This window comes from Ursus maritimus, unplaced genomic scaffold (assembly GCF_017311325.1).
Source record: "Ursus maritimus isolate PB19 unplaced genomic scaffold, ASM1731132v1 scaffold_1, whole genome shotgun sequence".
Lineage (NCBI taxonomy): Eukaryota > Metazoa > Chordata > Mammalia > Carnivora > Ursidae > Ursus > Ursus maritimus.
Window position 1 is genome coordinate 85,944,916 of NW_024423343.1, and position 27,999 is coordinate 85,972,914.

General features: G+C 33.7%; 1 protein-coding gene across 1 annotated transcript in view; it reads left to right on the forward strand.

The window, feature by feature from the left end:
- The window catches only part of LRP1B (LDL receptor related protein 1B), a 1,456,161-nt gene that overhangs the window by 893,937 nt on the left and 534,225 nt on the right, over nucleotides 1-27,999 (forward strand). Inside the window, exons 27-30 of the mRNA XM_008695867.2 lie at nucleotides 5,677-5,808; nucleotides 7,147-7,374; nucleotides 19,971-20,145; nucleotides 20,966-21,060. Of these exons, the coding sequence (XP_008694089.2) occupies nucleotides 5,677-5,808; nucleotides 7,147-7,374; nucleotides 19,971-20,145; nucleotides 20,966-21,060 (630 nt within the window). The remainder of the gene's footprint in view (nucleotides 1-5,676; nucleotides 5,809-7,146; nucleotides 7,375-19,970; nucleotides 20,146-20,965; nucleotides 21,061-27,999) is intronic.

The following is a 27,999-nucleotide window of genomic DNA, read 5'->3' on the forward strand; positions in this document are numbered from 1 at the left end:
GCTCAGGACATGATCCCGGAGTCCTGGGATCGAGCCCCGCGTCGGGCTCCCTGCTCTGCTGGGAGCCTGCTTCTTCGTCTCCCACTCCCCCGCTTCTGTTTCCTCTCTCGCTGGCTGTTTCTCTCTCTGCCAAATAAATTAAAAAATAAATTAAAAAAAATAAATTAAATTAAAAAAAATAAATTAAAAAAAAGAAAAGAAGAAGAAGAAATCTTCTTGTTGGATTGACCATTATGTAATGCCTTTGTCTTTTGTATAGTTTGTTTTGAAGTTTATTTTGTCTGATATAAGTATAAACTACACCAGACTTTTTTTTTTCTCTTTACTTTCCATTTGCATAGAATATCTTTTTTTTTATCCCTTCACTTTTAGTCTGTGTGTGTCCTTAGATCTTAAGTGAGTCTCTTTCAGGCGATATGTGGATGGATCTTGAGTTTTGTTGTTTGTTTGTTTGTTTTGTTTTATTTATTTTTTTCACATTCAGCCACTCTTTGTCTTTTGATTAGAGATTTACTCCATTTACATTTAAAGAATTATTGATAGGTATGTACTTATTGACATTTTTTTTTTTATTGTTTTCTGGACGTTTTTGTAGTTTGCCTGTGTTCCTTTTTTCTTTTACTCTCTTCCCTTGTGGTTTTGTGTTTTTCTCTAGTGTTATGTTTAGATTCCTTTCTTACTGTCTTTGGTTTATCTACTATAGATTGTTGATTTGTGGTTACCATGAGGTCCGCATATAACACCATATATATAGAGATAGATGGATAGAGATACACACACACATACTATCTATTTTGTTGATAGCAGCTTAAGTCTGAACACATTCTAAAAACTACATCTTCATTACCCTCCCCTACCATGTGTTCTATTCTTGATGTCACATTTTACATCTTTTTATTTTAGGTATCCCTTAACTAATTACTATAGCTATAATTAATTTTAGTACTTTTGTCTTTTAGCCTTCATATTAGCTTTATAAATGATTACTCCATTACTTTTATGATATATTTACATTTATTAATGAGTTTTTTAACTTTCATATGTGTGCTTGTTACTAGTTATTCCCTTTTCTTTTTACCTTAAAGAATTCTCCTTAACATGTTTTTAAGGCCATTTAGTGGTAATGAATTCTTTGCATTTTGCTTATCTGGAAAACTCCATTTCTCTTTCAATTCCAAATAATAACCTTGCTGGGTAAAGTATTTTTCAATGGAAGTTTTGCTTTGGTTTGTATTTTGTTGTTTTGTTTTTCCTTTCAGCACTCCGAACATGTCATCCCACTCCCATGTGGCCTATAAACTTTCTGCTGATAAATCTGCTGATAGCCTTAATGTTCCCCTGTATGCAAGAATTTGTTTTTCTCTTGCTGCTATTAATATTCTCTCTTCATTTTTAACTATTGACATTTTAATTATAATGTATCTTGGTTTGGATCCCTTTGTATTTAATTTATGTGGAACTCTCTGTGCTTCCTGGAACAGGATGCCTAATCCCTAATTTTTTCCCCTACATTTTGGAAGTTTTCAACCATTCTTTCTTTTTTTTTAAGTTTTTATTTAAATTCCAGTTATTTAACATACAGTGTGTATTAATTTCAGGTGTAAAATCTAGCTATCCATTGCTTACTTACAATATCCTGTGATTATCACAAGTGCCGTCCTTAATACCTCCCCTATCCCACTGCCCACCTCCCACCCCCAGGAACCCTCAGTTTATTCTCTATAGCTGAGAGTCTGTTTTCTGGTTTGCCTCCTTTTTTGCCTCCGTATTCATCTGTTTTGTTTCTTAAATTCCACATATGAGTGAAATCATATGGTATTTGTCTTTCTCTGACTGACTTCTCTTGCTTAGCCTAATACTCTCTAGCTCCATCCACGTCATTGCAAGTGGCAAGATTTCACTCTTTTTATGGCTGAGTTATAGTCCATTGTATGTATATGCCACATCTTCTTTATCCATTCATCAGTCAATAGGCATTTGGGCTCTTTCCATAATTTGGCTATTGTTGATAATGCTGCTAAAAGCATCGGGGTACATGTGTCCCTTCAAATCAATATTATTATATCCTTTGTGTAAATACCTAGTAGTGCAGTTGCTGGATTGTAGAGTAGGTCTATGTTTAACTTTCTGAGGAAACTCCATACTGTTTTCCAAAGTGGCTGCAACAGTTTGCATTCTCACCAAGTGTAAGTGAGTACCCCTTTCTCCACATCCTTGCCAACACCTGTTGGCTGTTCCTTGTATTGTTGATTTTAGCCATTCTGACACAGGTGTGAGGTGGTATCTCATTGTAGTTTTGATCTGTATTTCCCTGATGATCAGTGATGTTGAGCATCTTTTCATGTGTCTGTTAACCACCTGTATGTCTCCTTTGGAAAAATGTCTGTTCATATCTTCTGCCCATTTTTTAACTGGATTATTTGTTTTTTTGGATGTTGAGTTTTATAAGTTCTTTATATATTTTGGATATTAACCCTTTGTCAGATATATCATTTACAAATATCTTCTCCCATTCAGAAGGTTGCCTTTTAGTTTTGTTGATTGTTTTCTTCACTATGCAGAAGCTTTTTTATTTTAATGAAGTCCAATAGTTTATTTTCGCTTTTATTTCACTTGCCTCTGGAAATATGTCAAGAAGTTGCTATGGTCGATGTCAAAGAGGTTACTCCTTGTGTTCTCCTCTAGGATTTTGATGGTTTCCTTTCTCACATTTAGGTCTTTCATCCATTTTGCATTTATTTTTGTGTATGGTATAAGAAAGTGGTCCAGTTTCATTCTTTTGCATTTTGCTCTGCAGTTTTCCCAACACCATTTGTTGAAGAGACTTTTTCCCATTGGATATTCTTTCCTGCTTTGTCAAAGATTAGTTGACAAAATAGTTGTGTGTCCATTTCTGGGTTTTCTATTCTGTTCCATTTATCTATGTATCTGTTTTTATGCCAGTACCATACTGTCTTGATCAGTCATTATTTCTTTAAATAAATTATCTACCACCCTTCTCTCTTTCTTCTATATCTGGGACCCCTATCATGCATATGTTATTCTGTCTGATATTGTCCAACAGTTTCCTTAATCTACCTTCACTTTTATTATTATTATTATTATTATTATTATTATTATTATTATTTTCTTCTTTTTGCTCCACTGATTGGATGATTTCCACTGCCTCGTCTTCCACATTGCTGATCCATTCTTCTACTTAGTCTAGTTTGCTGTTGAACCCCTCTATTGTGTTTTTCATTTCAGCTATTGTAATATATTGTATTGTAGTCTTTCAACCTCTTTTTGGTACTTTCTTATGTTTTCTGTCCCTTTGTTGAAGTTCTCACTGTGTTCATTCATTCTTCTCCAGAGTTTGGTGAACATCTTTATGAATATGACCTTGAACTCTTATCTGGTAGATTACTTACTTCTGCATTGTTAACGTCCTTTTTCTGAGCTTTGTCTTATTCTTTCATTTGAAATATATTCCTCTGTCTCTTCATTTTGCTTGACTCTCTGTTTTTATTTTTATGCATCAGGTGAAACAGCTACCTCTCTCAGTCTTGAAGCAGTGGACTTGTGTAGCAGCTAACTTTATCTTTCAAACTGTTTTAGCTTGTGTGTGTTTCTCAGACCTTTGTGATTGTGTAAGTAACCTGTTGCAGGTGTGCCAAAATCTGTCAGTGTTCCAAAAGGAGGGATTTTAGACAGTGCATAGTTTTAGTCTAATTGTGAGCCAGATTCTTCAGGCAATAGCTTTTAAGTTGTATAAATAGAGTCTTATCGGTTCATAATTGTAAACCATGCAGATTTTCAAACCCGAGAGATCTGGACAACAGTTTTAAAAATTATGGCTTTAGACATATGTACCTCCCTCTTCTGGGAGATATCAGCAAAGATAATAGAGGGCACTAATATGGTGATTCTTTACTTAGGTTTCCAGAGGCACCTCTGACCTCTGGATGTCCTCAGGCTTAAGCTCCAGAACAAGAAAATAGGCATTTTCACACAAATACTGGGGGAGTGTTTCAGTCTACTTTTTATGCAGTGCCCTGGGGGTTGTAGCCTGCCAAGGTCTGTTTCTCCAAATGTTTTAGACCCATGGGGCCCAGAAATGTAATCCCCCCTAGCCAAGAGATCTAGATGCTCAAGAAGTGTCCCCCGTGAGGGCTGTACATCCCTGCCAGCTGTGGTGAGACAGGCAGTGGCTCTGGTGCATGAAGGTGGGGTGCTTGGCTGGCCAGCTAGAGCTGGGCAGGCTGTGGCTATGGTGTGTGGGGTCAGGGTGCTCTGACTGGAGCTAGCAGTAATGGTTGAGGAGGATTTCATCTGAAACCATGTCTCTGCCTCTCCTACATGTCTCAGTGTGGCCCTTTTATCCTTTGCTGTGGAGGTGGTGTTTAGCTAGCTTTCAGGTCCCTTTCATAGGGAATTGCTCTATATATATGGTTGTAGATTTGTTGTGTTCATGGAAGGAGGTGAGTTCAGGATTCTTTTATGCCACCATCTTAAAATCTCTCCTTAATTGATTTTCTTAGAAACATGTTTCTGAGTCTTTCATTTCCTTTGATTGATTGATTGATTGATTGATTTTTAAGCAAATGCAAAGACATTGATTATTTTTATTACCTTGGCGGGGAGGATGCTAAATACTGGCAAAAACCACATTGATTATCAAGTACAGTTAATTTCTTATATCCTCTACAATTTTATTATAACTCATTGATTTTTAGTCTTTGTGCCTTAAAACTCCACAGGACTGACATTAACTACTCTGAACAATAGGTCCACTTGTTAGGAAGTTAAAATAGGTTGAAAACTAAAATATTGCTGGTGGGATCAGAAGTCGTAACACTTTTCTGCCTTTAATTTAGTATCCTTATTCTACTAGAAAGATTATATAATAAGATTTAAGAGAATAGTTATTGATCAGCTAAGATTAAAATCTTATCCAAAAGGCATAATGACAGAACACTAAACACAAAACAATAAGAGAATGACATTGAGCTGCAAAATTTAATATTCCATTCTAAATTTGAATATATTATAACTTAGCTATGTGATATAGTCTAGCAAGTCTGTGTAAGTAGAAAAAACTTTAGCCAGTTAGTAGAGAAAAAAAAAATGAAAAAGTAGATGTCTTAATAATGAAGGATGTTAAACATTTCTTTACTTAGGCCTCTGATTTGATAAAGAGCATATGATCTGAAGGAGGGATATATATGGAACAACAGCAGTTTCCTAGGGAAACACTAAGAGTGGTGTGCCAAGGCAAGAAGGGAGTCTATATGGTAGGTTAGGAAGGTAACAACATCTACCCAATTGAGACACTCAATTCCTGGATTATGATTTAGTTGAGCTTATTATAAACTAAATTTGATAATTATTCCTGTTTCTTTCTCAGACAAAATCCCTTAAAAAATCTTTGCCTTTAAGGCAAATGGATGCATATATTTCAACTTAGAGAAAATTAAGGGAGTTAACTTAGTTGTTATCTTTGAGGAGGAAAATGTTTTTATTAATGTAATTGCTATGTATGATTGTCTATTATTATCATATTAATAATCCCTGTAATGGGTGCTATATAGGGAACTTCACTTTGAATCATTAAGTGAATAACCCTTGTCAACCTCAGAGGTTCCCTAATATATTTTTTTTCTTTTTCACTGTTAATATTTCACTGTGTAATTACAGCTCCCAATCCCTGTGCAGCTAATGATGGCAAAGGCCCCTGCTCTCACATGTGTCTGATCAATCATAATAGGAGTGCTGCTTGTGCGTGCCCCCACTTGATGAAGCTTTCCTCAGACAAGAAGACCTGCTATGGTAAATTTCTTGAAGTTCTGATCTAAAATTCGAATTGAATTCTCTCAAATTGTATTAGCATTAAGATTTTCCTCAAAGCGAAGCAGAAGAGGCTTTTAATGTCCTTAAAAACATTGAGGTAGTGCTATTTCCAGACTCTATTGGTGATTCGTCCACTTTTGGGAAGACTGACAAATTCTTTAAATATGTGATATGCTGCACTTTTCTATTTATTACCTTTTTCATTTTTTTCTTGCCACTTTCTTATTTGGTGTGTTAGCAGAATTTATCTCTACAAAACAGGGAGATTTGTAAGTGAAAGTGTATTTTCAGAAAGTGATGATGTAGGTAACTCATGTAACAAAGAGGTACTTAACAGCTTTAATCTCCTCCTGCTCTTCTAAAGTTATTTTCACATCATTTTATAGGGAATTATCAATTTGAAGGGAAAAAAAATGAAGTAAAATATGTAACTTTGAAATATTTCTTAAAACTATTTAAACAGCACATTTAAACTAGAAAAAAATGATAATGAAGTTTGTGACTGAAATCAGACTGTGGGTTTTTTTTTCTGTTTTGATTTGTTTTAATTTTGAGTAATTTTTGTTTATTTGCAGAGCAATTACTTTTAAGGTCAGAAAAGAGTGTACTCACAAAGTCTTAACTCAGGAATGTAGGCACATGTTGATTTAATTAATGACATATAATCTTAACATATCACAACAACAAAAATTCCAAAGAAATCAATGAAATAATAGAATATCTGTGACTTCCATTTCTATTTGATCTCTTATTTTACAAACTCAGTTAAGAAAGGTGCCTGTGGGGAAAAAATTGATGCAATGCCTCAAAATATTACTTACTACAGATTTTAAAAATGTGTAATAAAGCATGCTTTCACATCCTTTGAGCTCCAATTTTGATAAGAAAAGCCTGAACATGATTTTTTAAATCCATGTTTAATTTTATTCAGAGATAGTATAACAAATATTCTTAGGCCTTCAAAAATCATTTAATCTTGTTACAATTAGGTACAAAGAACAAATATGGTTGTTTGACATTTGCAGAATTCATGTGTTTTAGCAATTGTTTAAAATTCTAAGATCAAATCACTGAGAATTTCTTGGTATTTCTAACTAAAGAAAAACAATGACTTAAGAATTAGAACTTGTTTTATATTTGTTTCTTAAGTACTTTAACTTAAATAATAGATAGATCACTTATGCCCATCAAATCTTGATTATGATTTTCTGGTGTTAAAATTCCCTTAAATCATCAAGTAATATTTTAGAATTTTTAGATTGCTTCAAACCTGCCTAGCTTATAAGAGAAAAACATTTATTTCTATTTCTTTTCTAGAAATGAAAAAATTTCTTCTATATGCAAGACGTTCTGAAATCAGAGGAGTGGATATTGATAATCCATATTTTAACTTTATCACGGCATTTACAGTCCCTGATATTGATGATGTTACTGTGATAGACTTTGATGCATCTGAAGAACGTTTATACTGGACAGATATTAAAACACAAACCATTAAACGGGCCTTTATTAATGGAACTGGATTGGAAACTGTTATTTCAAGAGGTAAGTATTTTGCACATTACAACTTAAAAAAATGTCATTCAATTTATAATAATCACAAGTCTCTTTTGTATTCTTTTTTTATTATCCAATTCTATGTTGTTAATTGAAAGTTGGAATTGATTATTCAGAGATTTAATAATATGGTATGTCTTTACAATTGTAGAATGCTATAATTATGTTGTGCATAATAGTCTGATAACTAGAAAATTAGTTTCAAAAGAAGAAAAAAATTCAAAAGGGATCTCCTTAAAATTTACAGATTTCTAAACAAACATATTTGAAGACTCCTTTTTGCTGATGGGGGAATAGCAATTTGTGCATACAGAAAATATAGGATATTGGGAAGGACTGGTTTCCCCCTCTGAGTCAAGCTTATTATCAACTTCTTTTTGAATAAATTTCTACAGAACTAGACTACAAAAATAAGACAGGGAACTTATTTCTGTCCATCTCCTGACCTAGCAGGTTAAATCATAGGTTATTGATAAATGTTGTTAAATTAACCATTAAAAAAAAAAGTAACTTTCCCCAAAGTAGAAAATATAGTTGAAGTAAAGTTAGACATACATGCAAATCTAGTGGTTGAAGTCTAAGTATTTAGAATTGAATTATCCTAGTCTTTGTTTGAATCTTGGTGTATTGTGATTTCAGGATCAGTTCTTATTGTTCTTGTTGTTGTTATTGTTATTTTTAGTAGCTTAGTGTATCTTCATTGAGTATCTGCTCTTTTCCATGACTGCAAAACCAAACAAGACAGTTTCTGTTCAATTTTATGTTCCATAAGCATTAGAGAGTGATTTGGAAGAGGATAGAGGAAAGGGTGATCAGTAATCCATATAGATATATCAAACTCTCATGCTTTGAAACATGCTAAAAATTTAAAATCAGGCCTTATATGAGGAAAGATCAATCTCCTAATGAAAGCAATAAGAAGCACAGGTTTTAAATTCACAGGTTTTCAAGAGTTTCCACATATCATACTTACAAAGCTGGCTTGAGTATCACTAGCAGATCTGAGAGTGTTTGACCAGTAAAGTGCTCTTTTATTTATGCCAGCTCTTTAGTCATCTAAGTTTAGTACTATTAAAGCAACTTGAGTGAATTGGTTATAAGCTTGTTCAAATATTTATTTCAAACTTGCCATAAGAGAAGAACCTTTATAAAAAGGCTAATGCAAAGATTTTTTATTTGTACAGGATTTTTTACAGAGAGGATGGAAAAATGGTTGGATAATCATTGTTAGACTAGGTGGAGGTCACTAAACACCTTGAAAGATCAGTTAAAGGACACTAGGTGCCTTCTAAGACTGAGAGTCAGGTGATCTTCTCATAAGAAAGTCATCAAAGTCTAACAGAAAGTTGTTTAAGCACTTTATCGTGAATGTGAAATCCTTACCAAAAGGCTTTGTGAATTGTAGGAAGCAAAAGATGTTATACCTCAGAAAAATGTGAGAACAATTTTCTGTCTATAATTATAGATTGGTAGCTAGTAGTAATTTGATGAATTTGTCTTTGAGAAAATCACAGACTTATATTCATTTAGAGGACTCTATTTATAATTATTAACCAAAAATTGAGCAATGATATTTTCTAACATTACACACACACACACACACACACACACACACACACACATTAGGATCAATAATCATTAATGCAATCATTTGACAAATATTGGAATGTTTTATATATGATAAGAAATTGAAGGAGAATCAGCATTGGCTGAATAGTATGGAACACTGAACAAAAGGGACACACTATACAAGTTGATGGAGCTAAAGAAATAAATAGAAACTGAATCTAGACTTTATGAGTTGTTGATTTTTATATTAGTACTGAAAATAATGAGAACCAAGGAAGTGTTTTAAGGAGGGAGCAGCTATATGGTTAGGTTTGCCTTTGGAAAATATCAGTTCTAGCTTTTAGGTTTAGTAGAGAGTTGAAGAAGTCTGAGATAGGGGGGAGGTGAGCCAAGGACTCTGGGAGACTAGGTTGTTGGCTCATATAGTGGTTTTAGTAAGATGTGATAGAAACCTGGGCTAGAAAGGAAACAATAGACATAGAGAAATGAGGGAGAATTATAGAAATATAAAAGAGTGAATATATAAAGGAACTTAATTAATTGGTTATGAAGGTTGAGGAATAGGCATTGTCAAAGATAAGTCCTTCATTTCTAGCTACCCTACAAGTTGAATGATGTTGCATTTTCCTTTCTTCCAGGGTGAAACCTTGTTAAGGACTGATTTATCTTTCCATTAATAGAAAGCTTGAGATGAACTTTTGACAGTTCAGCTTGTGAGCTCATCAAAGTATCTCAAATCCTGCCAGTAATTGTACTTTATTTTTTCCTTTCATCTTTTGGATTCCCTGAAAATGTCTGTCTGACCTTTCCCTTATTTCTTATATGTTGGCCTCTGTATTTTCTCACTTCGCTGTCCTTCCTCTACTGGACTTTTTCTTGAGAGTTTCTTTCTTTCCTTATCTTCCTTAGCTTAAGTCTAATGTGAAACTTGCTTCGAAAATCAGGCTCTACATTTCTCCATTGCCCCAAGCAGACCATTTCCTAAGAAAACACTGAGCCTTCGTGAATGGGTCTAGAAATAGTTTGCCTGCTTTGCCATTCTCCATATCTTAAAATACTAAGCTGTTCTTAATTTATGAACTACCTACATTAGCTATTTGTTAGAGTTACTTCTCTAACAAATAGCTAATGTAGGTAGTACATAAATGTACAAAGCACATTTCATTATAAGCATAAATACTAACACATGATGATAGATGCATTCTTTGTATAAATTAAATATTTATTAACACATGTGCATTTGCCTCTTTCACAAAAAACAAAAGTAATTTTAAATCTAAGAAAAAATACTGTAACAATTCATAGCAAATATTCTTGCTAGTGGTCTGCAGTCTGACTCTCTGGTGGTAATTAATTCTTATCCTTGAGTCACTGCTTGGTCCATATATTTTTCAATTATTGATGCTTTCAGGTTTATTTTTCTGATGTGATGAATAATACTAGCTGTCGTTAATGTGGCAAGCACCATAATCTCATGTAATCTTTACAAATCTCTTATTGAGAATTACCTTCATTCTGCAGATGAGAAAGCTTAAGCTTGTGAAAGCTGAAACCCTTGTCTCAGAAACGAAGTGAGGAAACAATGGAGACACATTCACACTCAGGACTGTATGTTTAAAGCTCCTGTCATCCTCATTACCCTCCAATGAGAGAATTTGGGACCTCTTCCCCAGTGGCTGGGTGTTGTCCTTTTACGCTCAGTTGGCTTTCCTGAGTACCTGTATGCTGCCCACCATTATACATTACTAGATAAAAGATTGTCCCCTGCAATCTCTAAATTAACATAGCAAGAAATTAACTTGCAATTAATATAGTAAGAAAAAAAGAAGACATTAATAGGCCTTAAAGTTCCTTACATAACTGGGAGTTACATAGTTGAGTTTTCACATTTCCATCTATTCTTCTTTTATCTATCATTTATTCCTCGTACAGTGCTTTGAAGTAAATGTTACTTTCTGTTCTTAAAATTGAGGAGACATTTAATTCAGGTTTGCCTTGCTAAGAAGTAGCAGAGCTTTGCTACATCCAAGTTTGAATTGACTCTAAAGCTATGCTGTTTCCCCCCCTTGAGCATCCCTTTCTTTTATAAATAAGGAACTTTGGCAACTAGAGAGCAAAAACTTTATTATAACCACATGGTTTCTACAAATATTTATTTCCAATGTTCACTTAATATACACTCAGCGTACTCTGCTGAGTTCACCTAGTAGCACCTGGGTGAAGTGTAGGGTTTATTCCATCCCACTGCCAGCAGTTTGACTGGTTATTCTGATATATAAGAAAAAGCTTTTAGAGATATGTTGGCAGCTTTATGAGGTTCCAGGTTACTATCAATAAAAATTCACTTTTATTGGAAAAAACTCCTGATGTATCTGATTATTCTAATGCAAAGTGAATCGTTTGCCTTTGGAAAATTAAGGACTCAACTTTCAGCAAGTACCATTGATTGAACAAAGTATTGTTTTAGTTCTAGAGTCATCTACTATCTGAAAGAACTGGACTATTACGTTGACCTAAGCAGATGCTAAAAATGAACAAAAGGAAGATTAATACAATTAGAAGTTATGTTTGTAAAGAACACTCATTTATGTGGTAGGGAATTATCATATAATCATATGCTTTTTTAACTACAAAAATATAAACCTCTTTAAATGCAGACCTTTTGATCACATTGCTAATATATAAAATTTAATTCTCAATAATACTTTGAATCTAACTGGACCTATTTCAAAGTAGATTTCCATTATTATTTGAAATTGTTATCCACTTCTGCCAACAATTATTTTGTAAGTGAGTACTAAAGATTCATTCATTGCCTCTATTTTGCAAGACACCATATTTAATTGTTCCCAGTAATAAAAATGCTTAGAAAAAAAAAAAAAAACGATTGTGAAAATTCGTTCAGAGAGAATGAAGGAAATAAAAACAGGTCAGTAATAACAGTGAGATCTAGATTTTGGAACCAGGCCTTGAATTCAAGTAGAAAGTTTGGATAGGGAACATCTGTTGTTTTGCCTATTTCTGAATAGGATTTTCAATTTTCATTATCACCCAGGAAAACTTTCAGTGGAAGAATGTCAACATCTGTGATTTAAAAAAAAGAGAGAGAAAGAAAGAAAGAAAGAAAGAAAGAAAGAAAGAAAGAAAGAAAGGCAAAACCACACCTATAAATGCCATTTCATTGAGAACTACGTATCTATAGCAATGCGTGCTAAATGAGCCATACTTCCTATGTTTATTCTTTATCTTCTAGTTAGAAGGACAGAATTCTATTTTATTTTTTCCCCATAGGGAAATTCTATATGTGGGTTCTATATGTGATAGATTAGATGGGTGGGGAGATGGTTATATTTAGCTAAGACAGTCTATAACCTCTGGCAGCTTCATATCCGGTAAAAGAATGAGATATAAACAACTAACTAAAATATAAGGCTACATGAAATATGGAGTTTAATAAGGGTGTAAGCTACTTGGAAAATTAGCACAAGGAATACTAAGTTATTATATGGGATCACCGATGTGCTCACTTAGGCAGTAGTAGTCAAATTAGACCTTGGGGGGAAATGGTAGCAGATCAATCCAGGTTGAGATATCAGTAGTTACAAAGCTCTGGACACTATATGAAGGGAGGAGAAAGTAGTGAGCAGTAGCTAGACTTCGAGAAGAATAAATTATAAGGTTAATGAGACAGAGTACAAAGAGTTTTACATCAGGAAGAAGAGCTGTTTTTGTATTTTTGTATTTTTTTTTTCTAAAGGCAAACCCATTTACAGCCGGTTATAGGTGATTCAAACTCTTTTGAAGATAAATTAGGTGGAAATCTGAAAGACTGAAAACTAAGAAATTATAGATAAGGATACAGCTAGAAGGTTAAGAAATGTTCTAAATCTAGAGCAAAAATTAGGGTAGAACAATGAGAGGTATAAGAAGGTGGCAGACATCAAGGTATGATAGATATAGAAATAATCAAACCTGATGGCTGGGAGAGAGGTGAAGTTAACCAGATCACTGGAGAGGTGTTGGAGACATTAGTCCAGATGAAAATAAAAGAGACAACCTTGCTTAGGACATTTTCCTGAATCAGCAGTGAATTATTCCTCTAAAATATCAATATTTATAAGTTTAGGAGATTAAGAGATATGATTAGTGAAAAAGTTGTAATTCTGCTTCATATTCTCTAGGAAAAAATAAAAACATAGGTTTGGTATACATATATATGTGTTAAAACTGACAAAACCAAGACAATGATAAACAGTAAATTGTTCAGAGTTGAAGAAGCATAAAATTAGTGAGGGCATACATAGAAGGCCCCTAAAGTATTTGCAATATTCTATTTCTTAGGCTGGATTGTGTTTATGGATGTTTTGTTGACTTGTATACCATGTGTCATATATAGTAATGTGTGTGTGTATACAGTTTTTCATAGTTTCAATAAATGGAATATTTAATATTTACAAAGTTCCCTTGAAAAAGCTTGGCAAAAATGTTACCAATTGTTTTTTTTTTTTTTAACTTTGCCCTTAAAATGGATAAATAATTGCCCAGAAACCCACTTCAAATGAGTTTTGATGGATAAAGCCATATCTGCCCTCAGAAAATTATGACACTTGGGATCCCCTCCTTCTTTGAAGGCATATCTGATTTTGGACAAAAGCCTTTATGCCCACCTCCAAGATGCTGGTGTCAGCAGGTCCACTGCATAGGGGGAAAAAGACAGACGGAAGAAAGAAAGAAAGAAAGAAAGAAAGAAAGAAAGAAAGAAAGAAAGAAAGAAAGAAAGAAAGAAAGAAAGAAAGAAAGAAAGAAAGAAAGAAAGAAAGAAAGAAAGAAAGAAAGAAAGAAAGAAAGAAAGAAAGAAAGAAAGAAAGAGGAAGGGAGGAAGGAAGGAAGGAAGGAAGGAAGGAAGGAAGAAATTTCACATGCAGAGAATTGACAACCAGTGTGTGTGTGTGTGTGTGTGTGTGTGTGTGTGTGTGTGTGTGTTCCATTTAGATTTATCTACCTGTCAACCAATTTATGTGCTTACCCCATTCCTCTTTCATCTAAGGCCTTTCTACTGTGATCATTTTTCTTCTCTCTGACTTATGTCTTTAACTGTTCCTTTAGTTTATTGATAATCTGTTAGTAATAATCTGTTATCTGAAAATATATTTATTTAGCTTTTGTTTTTGATAGGTTTTTCTAATCATGGTAAAATACACATAAAATTTATCATCTTGACCCTTTTTAAGTGTACAGTTGAGTAGTTTTAAGTACATTCACACTGTGAACCAATCTCCAGAACTCTTCATCCTATGAAACTGAAACTTTATAACCATTAAACAACAGCTCCCCATATCCCCTCCTCCCAGCTCCTGGTAATTCTACTCCCCAAGTGTCCACCATTTTACTTCCTTTGTCTATGATTTATTTAAGTACTCTAGGTGCCTCTTATAAGTGGAATCACACAGTATTTGCCTATTTGTGAAGGGCTTATTTAACACAGCATGATATCTTCAAGATTCATCCATATTGTAGGAAGTATCCAAATTTTTTTTTAAGGCTGAATAATATCCCACTGTATGTATGTATCTCACTCTTTATACACTCATCCATCAATGCACATTTGGGTTGTTTGTACCTTTGGCTATAGTGAATAATTATGCCATGAACATAAGTTTATCTTTAAAACGCTGCTTTTAATTCTTTTTGGTATATACCCAAATTGCTGAATCATATGGCAATTCTATTTTTAATTTTTTGAGAAACTGCCATGCAGTTTCCCACAGAGGCTGCACCATTTCACAGTCCTACCAACAGTACTTAGAAAGGTTCCAATTTCTCCACATCCTTATCAACACTTGGGTTTTGTTGTGATCGTGGTGGTACTTGTTGTTTTTACAGTAGCCATCCTGCTGGGTGTGAGGTGGTCTCTACTTGTGATTTTGTTTTGCAGTTCCCCTGATTAGTGATGTTGAACATCCTTTCACGTTCTTGTTTTCCATTTCTACATCGGCTTTGGAGAAATGTCTATTCCATTCCTTTGCCCAATTTTTAAGTAAAAATATTTTTGTTCTTGTTGAGATATAGATGTAAAGATAATTTTGTTGAGTACAAATTTCAAGGTGAGTTATTTTATCTCAACCCTTTGCAGATACTATTCTACCATTTTTTGTATTCTTTATTGCTATTAAGAATCTCCGTGTTTATCTAACTAGATGCTTTTAACACTTTTTCTTTGTCTTCCTGATGACATTTTTATTTAGCTACCTAGAGTCTGTTGTGCGTCCTGTGGGATCATTTCTTGCATTAGCCCAGGGAGGAAAAAACCCTCAAATATCTCTGATCATTTTTTCTAACCTAGTGTATTTCCTCCTTTGGAAGCTTTTACTAGATTTGCTAGACTATTCATTCTCCAACTCATTTAACCTTCTTGCTTCTCTGTGTTGGCCCTGGCTAACTCCTTCAATTTGTCTTGTGGTTAACTGGCTGAATTGTGTCTAAGCTGCTTGTTAATCCATTTAATAAATTGCTTCTTTTTAAATAGTGTTTAAAAATATTTACAAGTCATTTTTGGTTCTCATTTATGTATTCTAAGTATTTTTTAAAATAAATTATTGGCGGGGCACCTGGGTGGTTCAGTTGGTTGGGTGTCTGACTCTTGATTTCTGCTCAGGTTGTGATCTCATGGGCATGGGATCAAGCCCTGCATCAGGCTCCGCACTCAGTAGGGAGTCTGCTTGAGATTCTCTCTCTCCTTCTGCCCCTCCCCCCACCCCCACAAACACACTCTTTCTTTAAAATAAATAAATAAGTCTTTAAAAATAAATAAATAAATTACTGGCTTTGCTTATTATTTCAAAGCATATTTTTTCCTTTAAAATATTCCACTCACTTGTTGTCATCTTGCACAATAATGTAAAAATATGTAGGCTTTGGATGTTTAAATCTGTTGTTAATTTTTCTCTTAATTCTTGCCCTTATGTTTTATTTCTTTCTGTGTTTTATTTCTTTGTTCTGATCTATTGTGAGAATGAACTCAATCTAGGGAAAATGTGAAGGCCTGGTTTGAGGAATTTTTTTTTTCTTCCATAGAGGATTTGAATTTGCTTCTGTTAGGGGGAAGAGGAGTCACTGTAAACTGGAATTTCATTATCCACTACCCAACCAGTAGATATCTTGTTTATAAACTAGTTATCTATTGCTCTAGTATAAACCTGTGCTTAAAGTTTTTGTTTGTGTGTATGTTTGATTTGGGCTTCGTTTGGTTTTGTTGTGTTTTGTTTTCTGTATCCAAAGGAAGAACAGAGAAAATACATTTTGTTTTTATTTTTAAATTATTCTCTTTTTTAAGCAGACAGGGAGATTGTTTTTTCCTGTTCACCTGTCAGTGATGATGTATACCCTTCTAATATACCTGGTATTGTTCTTGTTTAGCTCTCCTAGTCTTTGTGCATTTAACACTGAGCCCACTTGCACTAAGCAACTAATAATCCATGAATCTCCAGATTATCACTTGATTTGATTTCTCAGGCTTTGTTCCTATGGCTGCACCAACCTCTGTATTCCCATTTGACTTCCTTTATGGTTTTAGCTAACAAATAAGTCTGTGTTAGCACATAGAGACTTTCCTGTCTTGTGATCTTGATAAATCATGTAGAAGTTAAAATTTATCATTTTTCAGAGAATATTCTTGCAATGAAGAGCTTTTCAAAATATCTAATCTGTTTTAGTTTAAGAGGTAAGGGTCCCTCAATATAGAAAATTGAACCCTTTGAGAAATTTGCTGAGAAGTCTTTGACTTACTTGAAAAACAGGTGTTGAGTCAGAGTTTATTATTTCAACATTTTCATTAAGGAAAGAAAAATTTTACTAAACATATGACAGTTTTTATCCCTCTCCACCCTTATGGTGAATATACCAGGTCAGTCTAAGAAAAACAAACAAAACAAAACAGCAACAACAACAAGAAAAAACAAAAACAACCGATGTAAGTATTAGGAATGGTCAAAAAGACAAAAGTTTTATTTTAGACTTTAAGTTGATAATTAGAAACTCTAATCCAATGGGTAGGAAAAAAAGTAAGGATAAAAGCATGAGAATTAATATTGGGTGAGTATGTATTTAGATATGTATTTACTCTTGAGAATGAACGCAGGACCTTATCTGATGTTTCTAACTCAGCTCAGATATCCCAATTATAGATTGTGCATGTCATGAATTTATTCATCAATTCATTAAAAATATTTATGTTGAAAGCAGTGTTGTATGCATTTGCAGAAGGGCACTATAAATATATATTAGCAAGGAGACTACCCTCAAGAAGTATGTGTGAGAGTAGTAATATGTCAGCAAATAACTATCACATTAAGTACAAAAGAATTGACCAGATACAGTCCTATTGTGTTAGGTAGATAGAGACAAACTTTCTGGCTGGAATATATAAGAGAATTGATTAGGTTTTTGTGGTTGATGGTAATGTTGCCAATCAGCTTGCTTATTTTTGTGTGAGATTCAGGTAAGTGGAAATGTGATAAGGTATGAGGTACAGGTAATTCCATATAGGTTGGAAAGGTCAGGACAAGTCTGGAAATCTGAAAATGTCGGTATGACTGAAGCGTGAGGTAATTGGTTAAAAATAGTGAGAAATAAAGTTGGAAAGGTAGTTATATTCAGATTATATAGAAACCCAGACTAAGGAATTTAGACATCATTTTCTGAGTGGTTGGAAGCTATTGAATATCTTTGGGACAAACAAAGGTCGTGATGAGGAGATCTCTAGTCAGAAAAATAATGTGGCAGCAGCTAAATCATTTGGTTGGATGAAGAAAAAGACTGGATGCTATTGCAATGTTAAAGGCAGAAATAAATTTGAAAGAGCATGAACCATAGAATTGACGAGGACTAAATAGGTATTAATAGCTTACATTTGGCTATGCTTTCCGATTTAGGAGTGCAATGTATTCTCTAGACCATGTGATTAGGAGTCAATCAGAAATAAGTAAAAGGATTTTGAGCAGCAGAAACAGCCAAAAATAAAAACCAAAACCTTTGAATAACATGTATTTTAGAGGAAATAAAAACACATTGTGTTATTTTTGCCAATACCAAGCAATCCAGGGTAAATATGCAGAAAGTATTAAGTCCTTGGATTGGCAAAATACCTCTCAACCTTGCATTAAACTGCTTAAATACACATCATCTAATGTAATATTCACAGCGATCCTATGTATTATCTGTAATGATCCTCAGTTTCCTGATCAGTATGGAGACTGAAATTTAAGTGACTTGATTAAAGACAAAAAATAGGCACCCAACCTAGAACATGAAGCCACATCTTCTCATTACACATGCAAGACTGTCTCGCAGCAACAATTAGTCCAGAGGGTGAAGGAACAGAAGGAGTAAATATCGTGGGTGAGACAAATAAATAAGTCTCAGACACGGCAAGTTTAGCTTTACAGAGGTGTTGTAATACTTTTTCTCAAGAAAAGGGGTCTGGATGAGGATAACTGAAAATAAAAAGAAATTTTGAGTATTGAGTTGAGAAATAAAGTTCACGTTTAAGATTCACCAACTTACCTGTAAATTAATGGTAGAAGGTAAATTGAAGAGGAGAGGATGTTGATAAGAGAATTGAAACATGGAGAATATCCCCTAAGGGCACTGTGACTAAAAGCTATTTAGAAATAGTAAGAGGATTTTTGAGCACACAGTAGGGTCTGCCAAGATTGGAGTACATAAAGGTGTGGTGGATCCTGCCATGCCAACATTCCTGTTACAACTGATCCAGAACTGCCAGGGCTCTATGTCTTATTTTCATCTTTTAAATTTTGAAATAATTAGCAAATTTTACAAATCTGGTGTTTTCACTGGCACTTGACAATCTAGCTTTGTGCCGTGATGATAAAATGATAAAAATGGAAGACATAGCAATTTGAAGAACTAAGCAACAGCTGCTCTCCGATTCTGGAGGCATGTGAATTGGAACCACTGCTTTGGAGCAGTGCCTGGAAGCTAGTTAGAACTTGCAGAATGTCAGGCCGCTCCTCAGAATGACTGAATCAGACTTCCTTTTAACAATCTTCAGATATCTTCTAAGTTTGAGTAACACTGGTCTAAAGAGCTCTAGAGATTCAGTATGCTTGCAAATAACAAAACTTTGTAAAATAAAGACAAAACGAAATTTGACTATTCAAGTGCCACAGATTGGGGACTAAACTGGCCTACTTTATAGGTTAATACATTAAAAAGATTTTCTGGTAAATATGTTAAAAAAGATTTTATGGGATCCATCATTTTAAATACTTGATTTTAATTTGTTTCTTTAATTAAAACGTACAATTTCATTTAAGCCTAAATTCTATCATTTTTTATAGATGCCTAATTAAATAATCAAGGAATAACAACCCCAATATTCATATTGGCTGTAATGAATCGAAACTTAATTAGATTTTAGTAATTTCTGTAGAATCCATGTTGGAGGAATATTAAAAAGACTTTGTTTCTTTGCTCATATCTCAGTCAATCTCTGTTAATTATCTATTTTGAAAGATGTTCAACTCTGGTGAATTTTTAGGAAAGTTGAATTGTTTTATTTCATTTCAGGAACAAATTGGCACTTTAAAACACAAAATAGCCCATTTGCTGACGGCCCACAAGTACTTTTTCCTAACTAGAAAGATGTGCTACCAACTAGAGAAGCTATTACTCTAATTTGAATTTTGGTCACCTTGGCCCATAAGACTGCTGCCTGTGTCTGCTCCTAAGTGTTTACTAGTGAATCCTTGAGTGTTAGTGGAATTTCAATGCTAATTGTTGCTTCAGGTTTTCAAATGGCTCAGCAGTAAGACATTAATGATTATTCATGCCTTAAGAAGGGCTGATAAGGGAATGAGATTACAATCTTGTACAATTTTAGCTAACAAATTAAAGTGTAAATTAAATTTTCCCTGAGACAGAAAATAACTTACTTGGAAAGTCAAAAAGAATGAGAAACTTCATTCACTTTTAATTTTCTCTTTCCTGTTTTGCAGATATTCAGAGTATCAGAGGGCTTGCAGTGGATTGGGTCTCACGTAATTTATATTGGGTTAGCTCCGAATTTGATGAAACACAAATTAATGTGGCACGACTAGATGGCTCTTTGAAAACCTCAATTATCCACGGAATCGATAAGCCACAGTGTCTTGCAGCTCACCCAGTCAGGGGGTAAAGTATGATTATTTTTTTGTAAAGTTTTTCAAAAATTTCACACATTTTTGCCCTGATTTTATATGAAAACTTTGTTTAATTCAGAGGAATTAACATATTAGCCATACCAGTCAAAAAAAGAGAATATGGAAATTGTAAAAGAGATCCCTGGTTAGAGATTTCTGTTGTCTGCATAAAACCAGATTTTTATACATTATTGCAAGATTTTATTAATTTATGTTGCTAAGGAGTAACAGTTCAGAATTAAAAAGAAGAAAAAAAGGAGATGCAGGGAAAAGTCACTGATTTTATTTCAAACACTGGTTGTTAATAACATATTTACTGTGTGCTGATGTTAACTGTCACTGCTAATAAATCAGATTCTCCCATCTTCTGGCTGATCATTAGGTACCCATGTAGAGAGCTTGTGTAGGGTTAAAATACTTTCTCCCCAGTGCTTTCAAAGGGAATGGCTGAAATGACTGTTTTCTTCTTTGGTATCAAACCGAGAGGATTCAATCTGGATGAATTACTCTTAATGGAAATAATTTACTATAGTCACAGGAAATATTTCAGTTGTGAATGTAGGAGGAAAATGGAAGTGAGATGATTGTCCTTCAGTGACAGGAACAAGGAAGAGTTTCTTCCCAGACAAACATGCACATTACCATTGGAAAGTGGCTGAACAATTTGGGCCCTTCCTAAAAAAAAAAAAAAAAAAAAAAAAAAAATCCTAAACCGTGAATTTACTTTGACATTGTTTTATTCCTCAGTGTATGTTTCTAGTTAACAAGTAGGTCTATCTTTAATATTTTTAATCCATATCTCATAAATTAAGGAAACTCTACTGGACAGATGGAAATACAATTAACATGGCAAACATGGATGGCAGTAATAGCAAGATTCTCTTTCAGAATCAAAAGGAACCAGTTGGTAAGTTTTTTTTTTTTCTTTTTTAATAAACTCTGCAGTTTTTAATATGGCAAACCTATACAATGTATCTTTGAGCTAGAACCTAAAAGAAAATGTTACAGATTCAATCAGAAATTCATCAATCTCATTGAATCCATTGGGTCTATGTTGGGTAAGGAGGAAACATTCTTTTTGTGGATAAGAAGATAAATTCTTTTTTTTTTTTTAAAGATTTTATTTATTTATTTGACAGAGAGAGAGACAGCCAGCGAGAGAGGGAACACAAGCAGGGGGAGTGGGAGAGGAAGAAAGGAAGATAAATTCCTTTGATATGAGAACTTTTATAGTATCTTTAGTAGTGAAGTCACTTAAAACTTGGTGTAATTAAGAAATTACTTTCAGTAGTAAATACCTGATACATTGCTGCAGTGGCAATATAATTTACTAAGACTTCCCCTGATCATCATTGTTGTGTCATTATTAATAGTTATAATGATTTAAGTATTTAGTTTTTAGCAGTTTTTATTCACTATGCAGTAGGTTTATTTGGTTTGTTATTCTACTGTGGCTAACCATTATAATCATTAGATAAAACTCCATGGTGCTGAAAGAAAGCTCTGATATATATACATAAAACATCTTTTAAAATTTTAACTACAAAGATTCTTTTAGAAGTTAATATGTTGTACAGATATCTTTACATTATTATCTATATATTTTTTTTTCAAATCCTAATCACTCTTTCCTCATATTTTCTTAAATTTCTTTAAGAAACAGGAGTTATCACACTGCCTATTTGTCATCTCAAGTATCTTTTTTTAAAAAATCCAATAATGAACCTATATTTTGATATCATATTAAATGCAAATGAGGGAATATACAAAGAAAATCATAATTTTGCTTTGAATTGAACATAGTATATTTTTAAAAAATATTTTATTTATTCATTTGAGAGAGAGGGAGAGAGACAGAGAGAGCACAAAGAGGCAGAGGTAGAGGGAGAAGCAGGCTCCCCGCCAAGCTGGGAGCCCAACGCGGGGCTCGATTCCAGCACCCTGGGATCATGACCTGAGCCAAAGGCAGATACCCAACCGACTGAGCCACCCAGGCACCCCAAACACAGTATATTTTTAATTCTGGGCATAAAATCAATTCACCATAAAGCTTTTCAGCAATTATTCTTAGTTTTAGAAATGTGATAGTATCCTTATTTGTAGTAGCTCATTTTTACTAGTGATGATTCAGTGAAGGTGTAGTATCACCAAGATTTGCAATAAATAATTATTTTCATGTAGTCTATAGAATAATCCTCTGATAAAAAATGACAATATTAACAACTCTTTTCTTTGGACTGTCTGTTCTAAGATTTGATACACAATTGGAATTCAAGGTAGTGTTAGAAATTAAAAGCAAATTGAAATGCTAATACTTCTGTGTGGAAAGTGATAGGACAAAAGAAGCAAGGGCCTTTACAAGATTAGGACCCATACAGAAGACTTAATTTGGACTCAAGCAATTCAGTTGGTGCTTATCTAGAATTGTTCAGAATATTTAATATGGAAAAGTGAATATGATGAAAGTAGTATGAACAAATAAAGTCCTTATACTGTAATGTGGTAGCCACAGGTTACACCAAAATGTTCATTTAAATGCTTGTTTCTATAATGGGAAAACCTTATCTTTGTTAATACTAAATATCCATTCTCCTACTCAAAATAAATTTAAAAAATCTAACAGCTTATATAAAAAATGTTTATAAGAAAAATGGTATTACTATTTACACTTTGTAGTTGGGCCCTCAAGGTCTTATGCACCAAGTGATATTTTTAGCTATGTATGAATAAGGACTCAATATTCAATAACAAATATTAGATGTCTACAGCATGTCAATTTTTGTTATATTTGGAAATCACTTTAAAATCAGTTCAAGATGATACTTTTTTAAATTTTAATTTGTGTAAGATATACCATTTTAACCAAAATAACCCAGAACCTCATTGCAAACTATGCCTTAAATCAGAATTAATGAGTATGGCTTGCAAGTCATTCATTCATTCAATAAGCAGATTTTTATGGAGTATCAGATTTTGTACTAGGCCTATTGATAAAAATTTGACACTGCCCTTTTCCTTAAGGGACACAAGAACCTAAATCATTTTAGATTCCATTAAGTAAATTTAACTCAATGACCTTCAGCAAATTAGTGTTAGCTTGGTAGTACTTGCTTTCCTCAACTGTAAAATCAAGACAAAATGTCTATTTTATTAAGTTCCCATGAGGATTGAATGAGGAAAATTTATTAAGGAAACATCTGGCCTTTAATAATAGAACCTGTCAGGAGTAATAATACAAGGTACATTGGGTCCAATAGACTGGAATGTGAATGTTTTGATTGTCTGTAGTATTGGTAGTATAAATGAGTTCAGTGAAGAATAAACATACAATAGAATCCTTAGAAATCTTGCAGAGAAATATGTGTACCAAGTAGGCCTCTGAGATGAACAAAATTTTATGCAAATGTGAGGATTTAACTCTATATTGTTTTGCTGCTAATGCTAAAAGGTAAACAAGTTTGAAGTAGCTGGTTTCTACTCTCAGAGCTTCCCAACACAGGCCCTGGAGCAAAAAGACAGCTGGGCCCTCCTCTTCTTGTAGTTCTCTACAAAAAGGTGTTACCTACAAGTTCTTCATGTAACTTTCAACTTTAGCTAACTAGTCATGTTAATCGGGTATTAAAATTGATGGTGTCCACAATGCTAAATGAGAGACTGTGTTGTCCATACTTAAATGTAACAAATCATTTTCCCTTTTTATGTTTTTGAATATCTGGATGTTCAGTGGCAAATCCTCACCCCAGTATATTCTGCCACACAGATATCTGCCCATAGATATCTTTATTTTTGATGTACAGAGGAAGCAAGTGAGCAGGTGAAGTTATCTCCTGCCTCTGTTCTTCCTCACTTCCCTATAATGAGCAATATTTCTATGTTGGTAGGTCATTAACATAACTGTTAACATTCGCCATCTTAAATAACTGCCCACTCCGGATTAAGTGAATTAAATTGTTCAAGGTTTAAGATACAAGAGGAAGAATGAACTTCAGGAACTTGGAAACTAAGGACAACTTAATGATTTTCACATTCACACAAAACATTCCTTTTGGTGTGTTTGAGAGACAATATGGTTGAGGAAAAAGTTGTTTTAGGAACCAAACAAATAGGGATTTGAATCCCTGCTTTGATACTTATTAACTCAGTGATTTTAAACATTCTTCCTTACTTTTCAAAGGCTGTTTTATTATCTATAAGATGGAGATAGTAATGTCTACCTTTTGGAGCTATTTTTAGAATTAAAGGCACATATGCAATATCTTATGTTCCAGCAACTCCACACTTATATACTCTAAAGAATATATAATATAGGGGCACCTGTGTGGCTCAGTGGTTAAGCGTCTGCCTTCAGCTCAGGGCGTGATCCCGGCATTCTGAGATCGAGCCCCACATCAGGCTCCTCTGCTGGGAGCCTGCTTCTTCCTCTCCCACTCCCCCTGCTTGTGCTCCCACTCCCCCTGCTTGTGTTCCTTCTCTCACTAGCTGTCTCTCTCTCTGTAAAATAAATAAATAAAATCTTTAAAAAAAAAGAATATATAATCTAAAGTACAAGGATATTCAATATGTCATTGTTTATAATTATAAAAAATTTAGAAAGAACCTAAATCTTCATCAAAAGAGGAATGAGTAAGTAAGTGCAGCATGTTTATGTGCTGAAATACAGATATGTTTTTATATATATATATATATATATATATACAAAAAGACATTAATAGATCTCAGAAATATTGAGTAAGAAAAGTAATTAGCAGAATGGTACTTATGATACCACTTATGTAAGTTCAAAATGAAACATACAACATTAATATGTGTTGCTCCTGGATGAATATATTTATAAAATAATGGAAAAAGGTAAACTGGAAATATGCACACAAATTTTACAATAGTAGTTCTCTTTGGGAAGAACAATAATAACATTAAAAGGGAAATTTCATCTTTATCAAAAGGGACTTTACTGTATTAGTAAAATTTATTTCATATTTCACAAAAAGATTCAAATTAAAACAGTAAAATGTTAATATTGATTAGTTCTGGGTAGTGAATATATGCGTGTTTATTAATTTCTTCTCTATGTTAAATGTTGGCTTTTCAAAATATCCCTAAAATAATCTGTTGTTTAGACAAAGCTGAGTTTCTTACTTCCCACACTGAGGGAGAACATTAAGTCATCAATATTTTAGCAGTGTCTCAGAGAGGGAAAAGCAACATTGAAATAGTAGTTGAAATTTGGAAGTCTGGTGTAGGGTAGATATTTCAATTGAAGGCTTAGTTGGGATCATTGAGTAAAGATCATTATGTAATTCTGGATTGGTAGCTACAGATAGATTTTTGGGGAAGGTGGGTTGAAGAGTCTTGATGTATAAATGTCATTTGTTGCTTTTTTGCTGAAGAGTTGATGGGCTATCCAGGAAGTTCCTGAAATTTGCAGTAATATTATCTTCAACCCAACTTACTAGACAGAAGTTTCTTAGAATAGTACGTTATGATATTAAAGACAGTGGATAGTAAAGCCATGTTAATGTGGACAATAAGGTGTATTTTGGGTTTTCTATTCTATAAAATTAAGCCTTTGTGTCATAGGTTCTTTTTGGTTTTTCTTTTTACTCATTTAAAATATAGTAAAAGCATCCTTTGTGAAGAATTGTGTACACTGATGTATTCTTCACTAGCTGACTCTGAAAACCGATCTACAATAGGAGATGTGAGACAGTTGTGTGTCTGTCAGGATTTCGTGAGAAACAGAACCAGTAGTGTGTTTGGATAGATAGATAGATAGATAGATAGATAGATAGATAGATAGATAGAGGAAGAGAGGGAGAAAGATCAAGAGAGAAAGAGATGTGTAGTTATAAGGATTTAGATATATAAAGAGATTTATTACAAGGATTTATGGAATGAGATTGTGGGGTCTGGCTAGGCAAATCTGAAATCCTCTGGCAGGATGGAAAGTCTCAGGCAGCCGCTTCAACTGTAGACCTTAGCTACAATTTCTTCTTTCTCATAAAAACCTTAGTTCTAGTCTTCTGGCCTTTCAACTAACTGGATCAAACCCACCTAGATTTTTTAGGATAATATCCTTAACTTAAAGTCAACTGACTGCAAATAGTAACCACATCTACAAAATACCTTCATAGCAAAATCTAGATTAGTGTTTAATTGAACAACTGGGGATAATAGCCAGGCCAGGTTGGCACATTAAATGAACATCACAATTTTTAAACACAAACTTTCCTATATTTTATCCACTGATCTATATGCCTGCAAATATAGCAATTGTATATGTTGATGCAAACATAAATTTCCATAAATATTTACAGAAAATCGAGTAAAAGCTCTATCAGGCAGAAACAGTAAGTGAACAAAATTTAGCTGGTATTAATTAGCCATGTTTTCTGAATGGAGGCTGGGCAAATAACTTTATTACACTGAATTTAACATGTTTGATATAGATTACTATGTAAAGCATGATAATGTGTCCTTTTTAACCTAGGAAGAGAAAAAGAAACAGTGCTTAAGAATGTTTCAGAAGTAGCCACATGTAAATTAGAAAGAAGGAAAGAAAGAAAGAAAGAAAGAAAGAAAGAAAGAAAGAAAGAAAGAAAGAAAGAAAGAAAAAGAAGGGAAAACAAACATCTCTACAATACCCCTTCTTTCTTAAATCCAAATCCATGTATTAAGTGGCTAATGTTAATGTGTTATGCTAAGCAATGTGGATGACACAGAGATGACTTTTTATGTTAATACTTGCTTTGTAGCAATGATATACTAATGAGAAAGAGAGTCAGAAACATGTGGTAAGGGTTCACGTGTTGGTTTGTATGTATGTGGGCCTCTTGAAGAAAATGGGAAAAAATGTGTTCCTACAGAATGCCAGTTACTGAGAAACAAGGCAAACGGGAGATACTGACCCTTCCCTTGTGGAGTTTACTATGTAAAAAGAATTGCCGTATGACTCAGAGTTATCCACTCCAGCCATATTTTCCTTCTTTGCTTCTTTCAACTTGTCAGACTCTTTCCCCTATCAGCGTATTTTAACAAGGTATTCCTTTCCTAGAAATGTCTCCCATCTCAGTTGTCTGCCTGTTTGCCAGATTTCAACTCAAAAATTAATTTCTCTGAAGAAGCTTTCCCTGACCTCCCTTGACAAGGCTGAAGTCTCTTAAAATAAACACTTTAGCACCATTTCATTTTATAGCTCTTGTCATTATTTTAGATTTCCATTTGTTTGTTGAATATTTGAATAACTGCTGCTTACCAGCTAGAAAGGAAACTACAGAGTTAGCGACCATATGTTTTATTTACCATTGTGTCCTTAACTCATAGGTCAATGCTGACATGTAAGTAGATCTTCAACAAATATTTGCTGAATGAAGTGACCACTGTTTCCTATCCAATAGCAACAGGCTCTTACATGATTGAATAAATCCAAGATTTATTTATATATCATAGTTGAGTAAGATTACTTTGTGAAAGAAGTGCATATTAAGTGATTTGAGTGTTGTCCATGTTGCATTCCCTTCAATTTTCTGATGAGTAGGAAATATTTATATTTATGCCATAATTTTCTCAAAGTATAGAGTGTAAGAATTATGTCAACAGGATTGCTTATAAATAAAACATGGCTAGCTAGAGAGGAAAATTTGGAAATATTTTGTTTCCAAATTTGCTTTTCCACATGTTCCTCTTGCTCTTTCTCCTCCCTCTCCTGTCTAACCCTGTGGCTATTTGGCTGTCCTTAACACCTCAGAGATTTCTCCTAAAAAGAAAGAATAGGACAAAAATAGACTCGGTCAAGTTATCTACTTATCGACAAGTCCTCAGTATTGGGTGTAAAGATAAAGCTAAATTC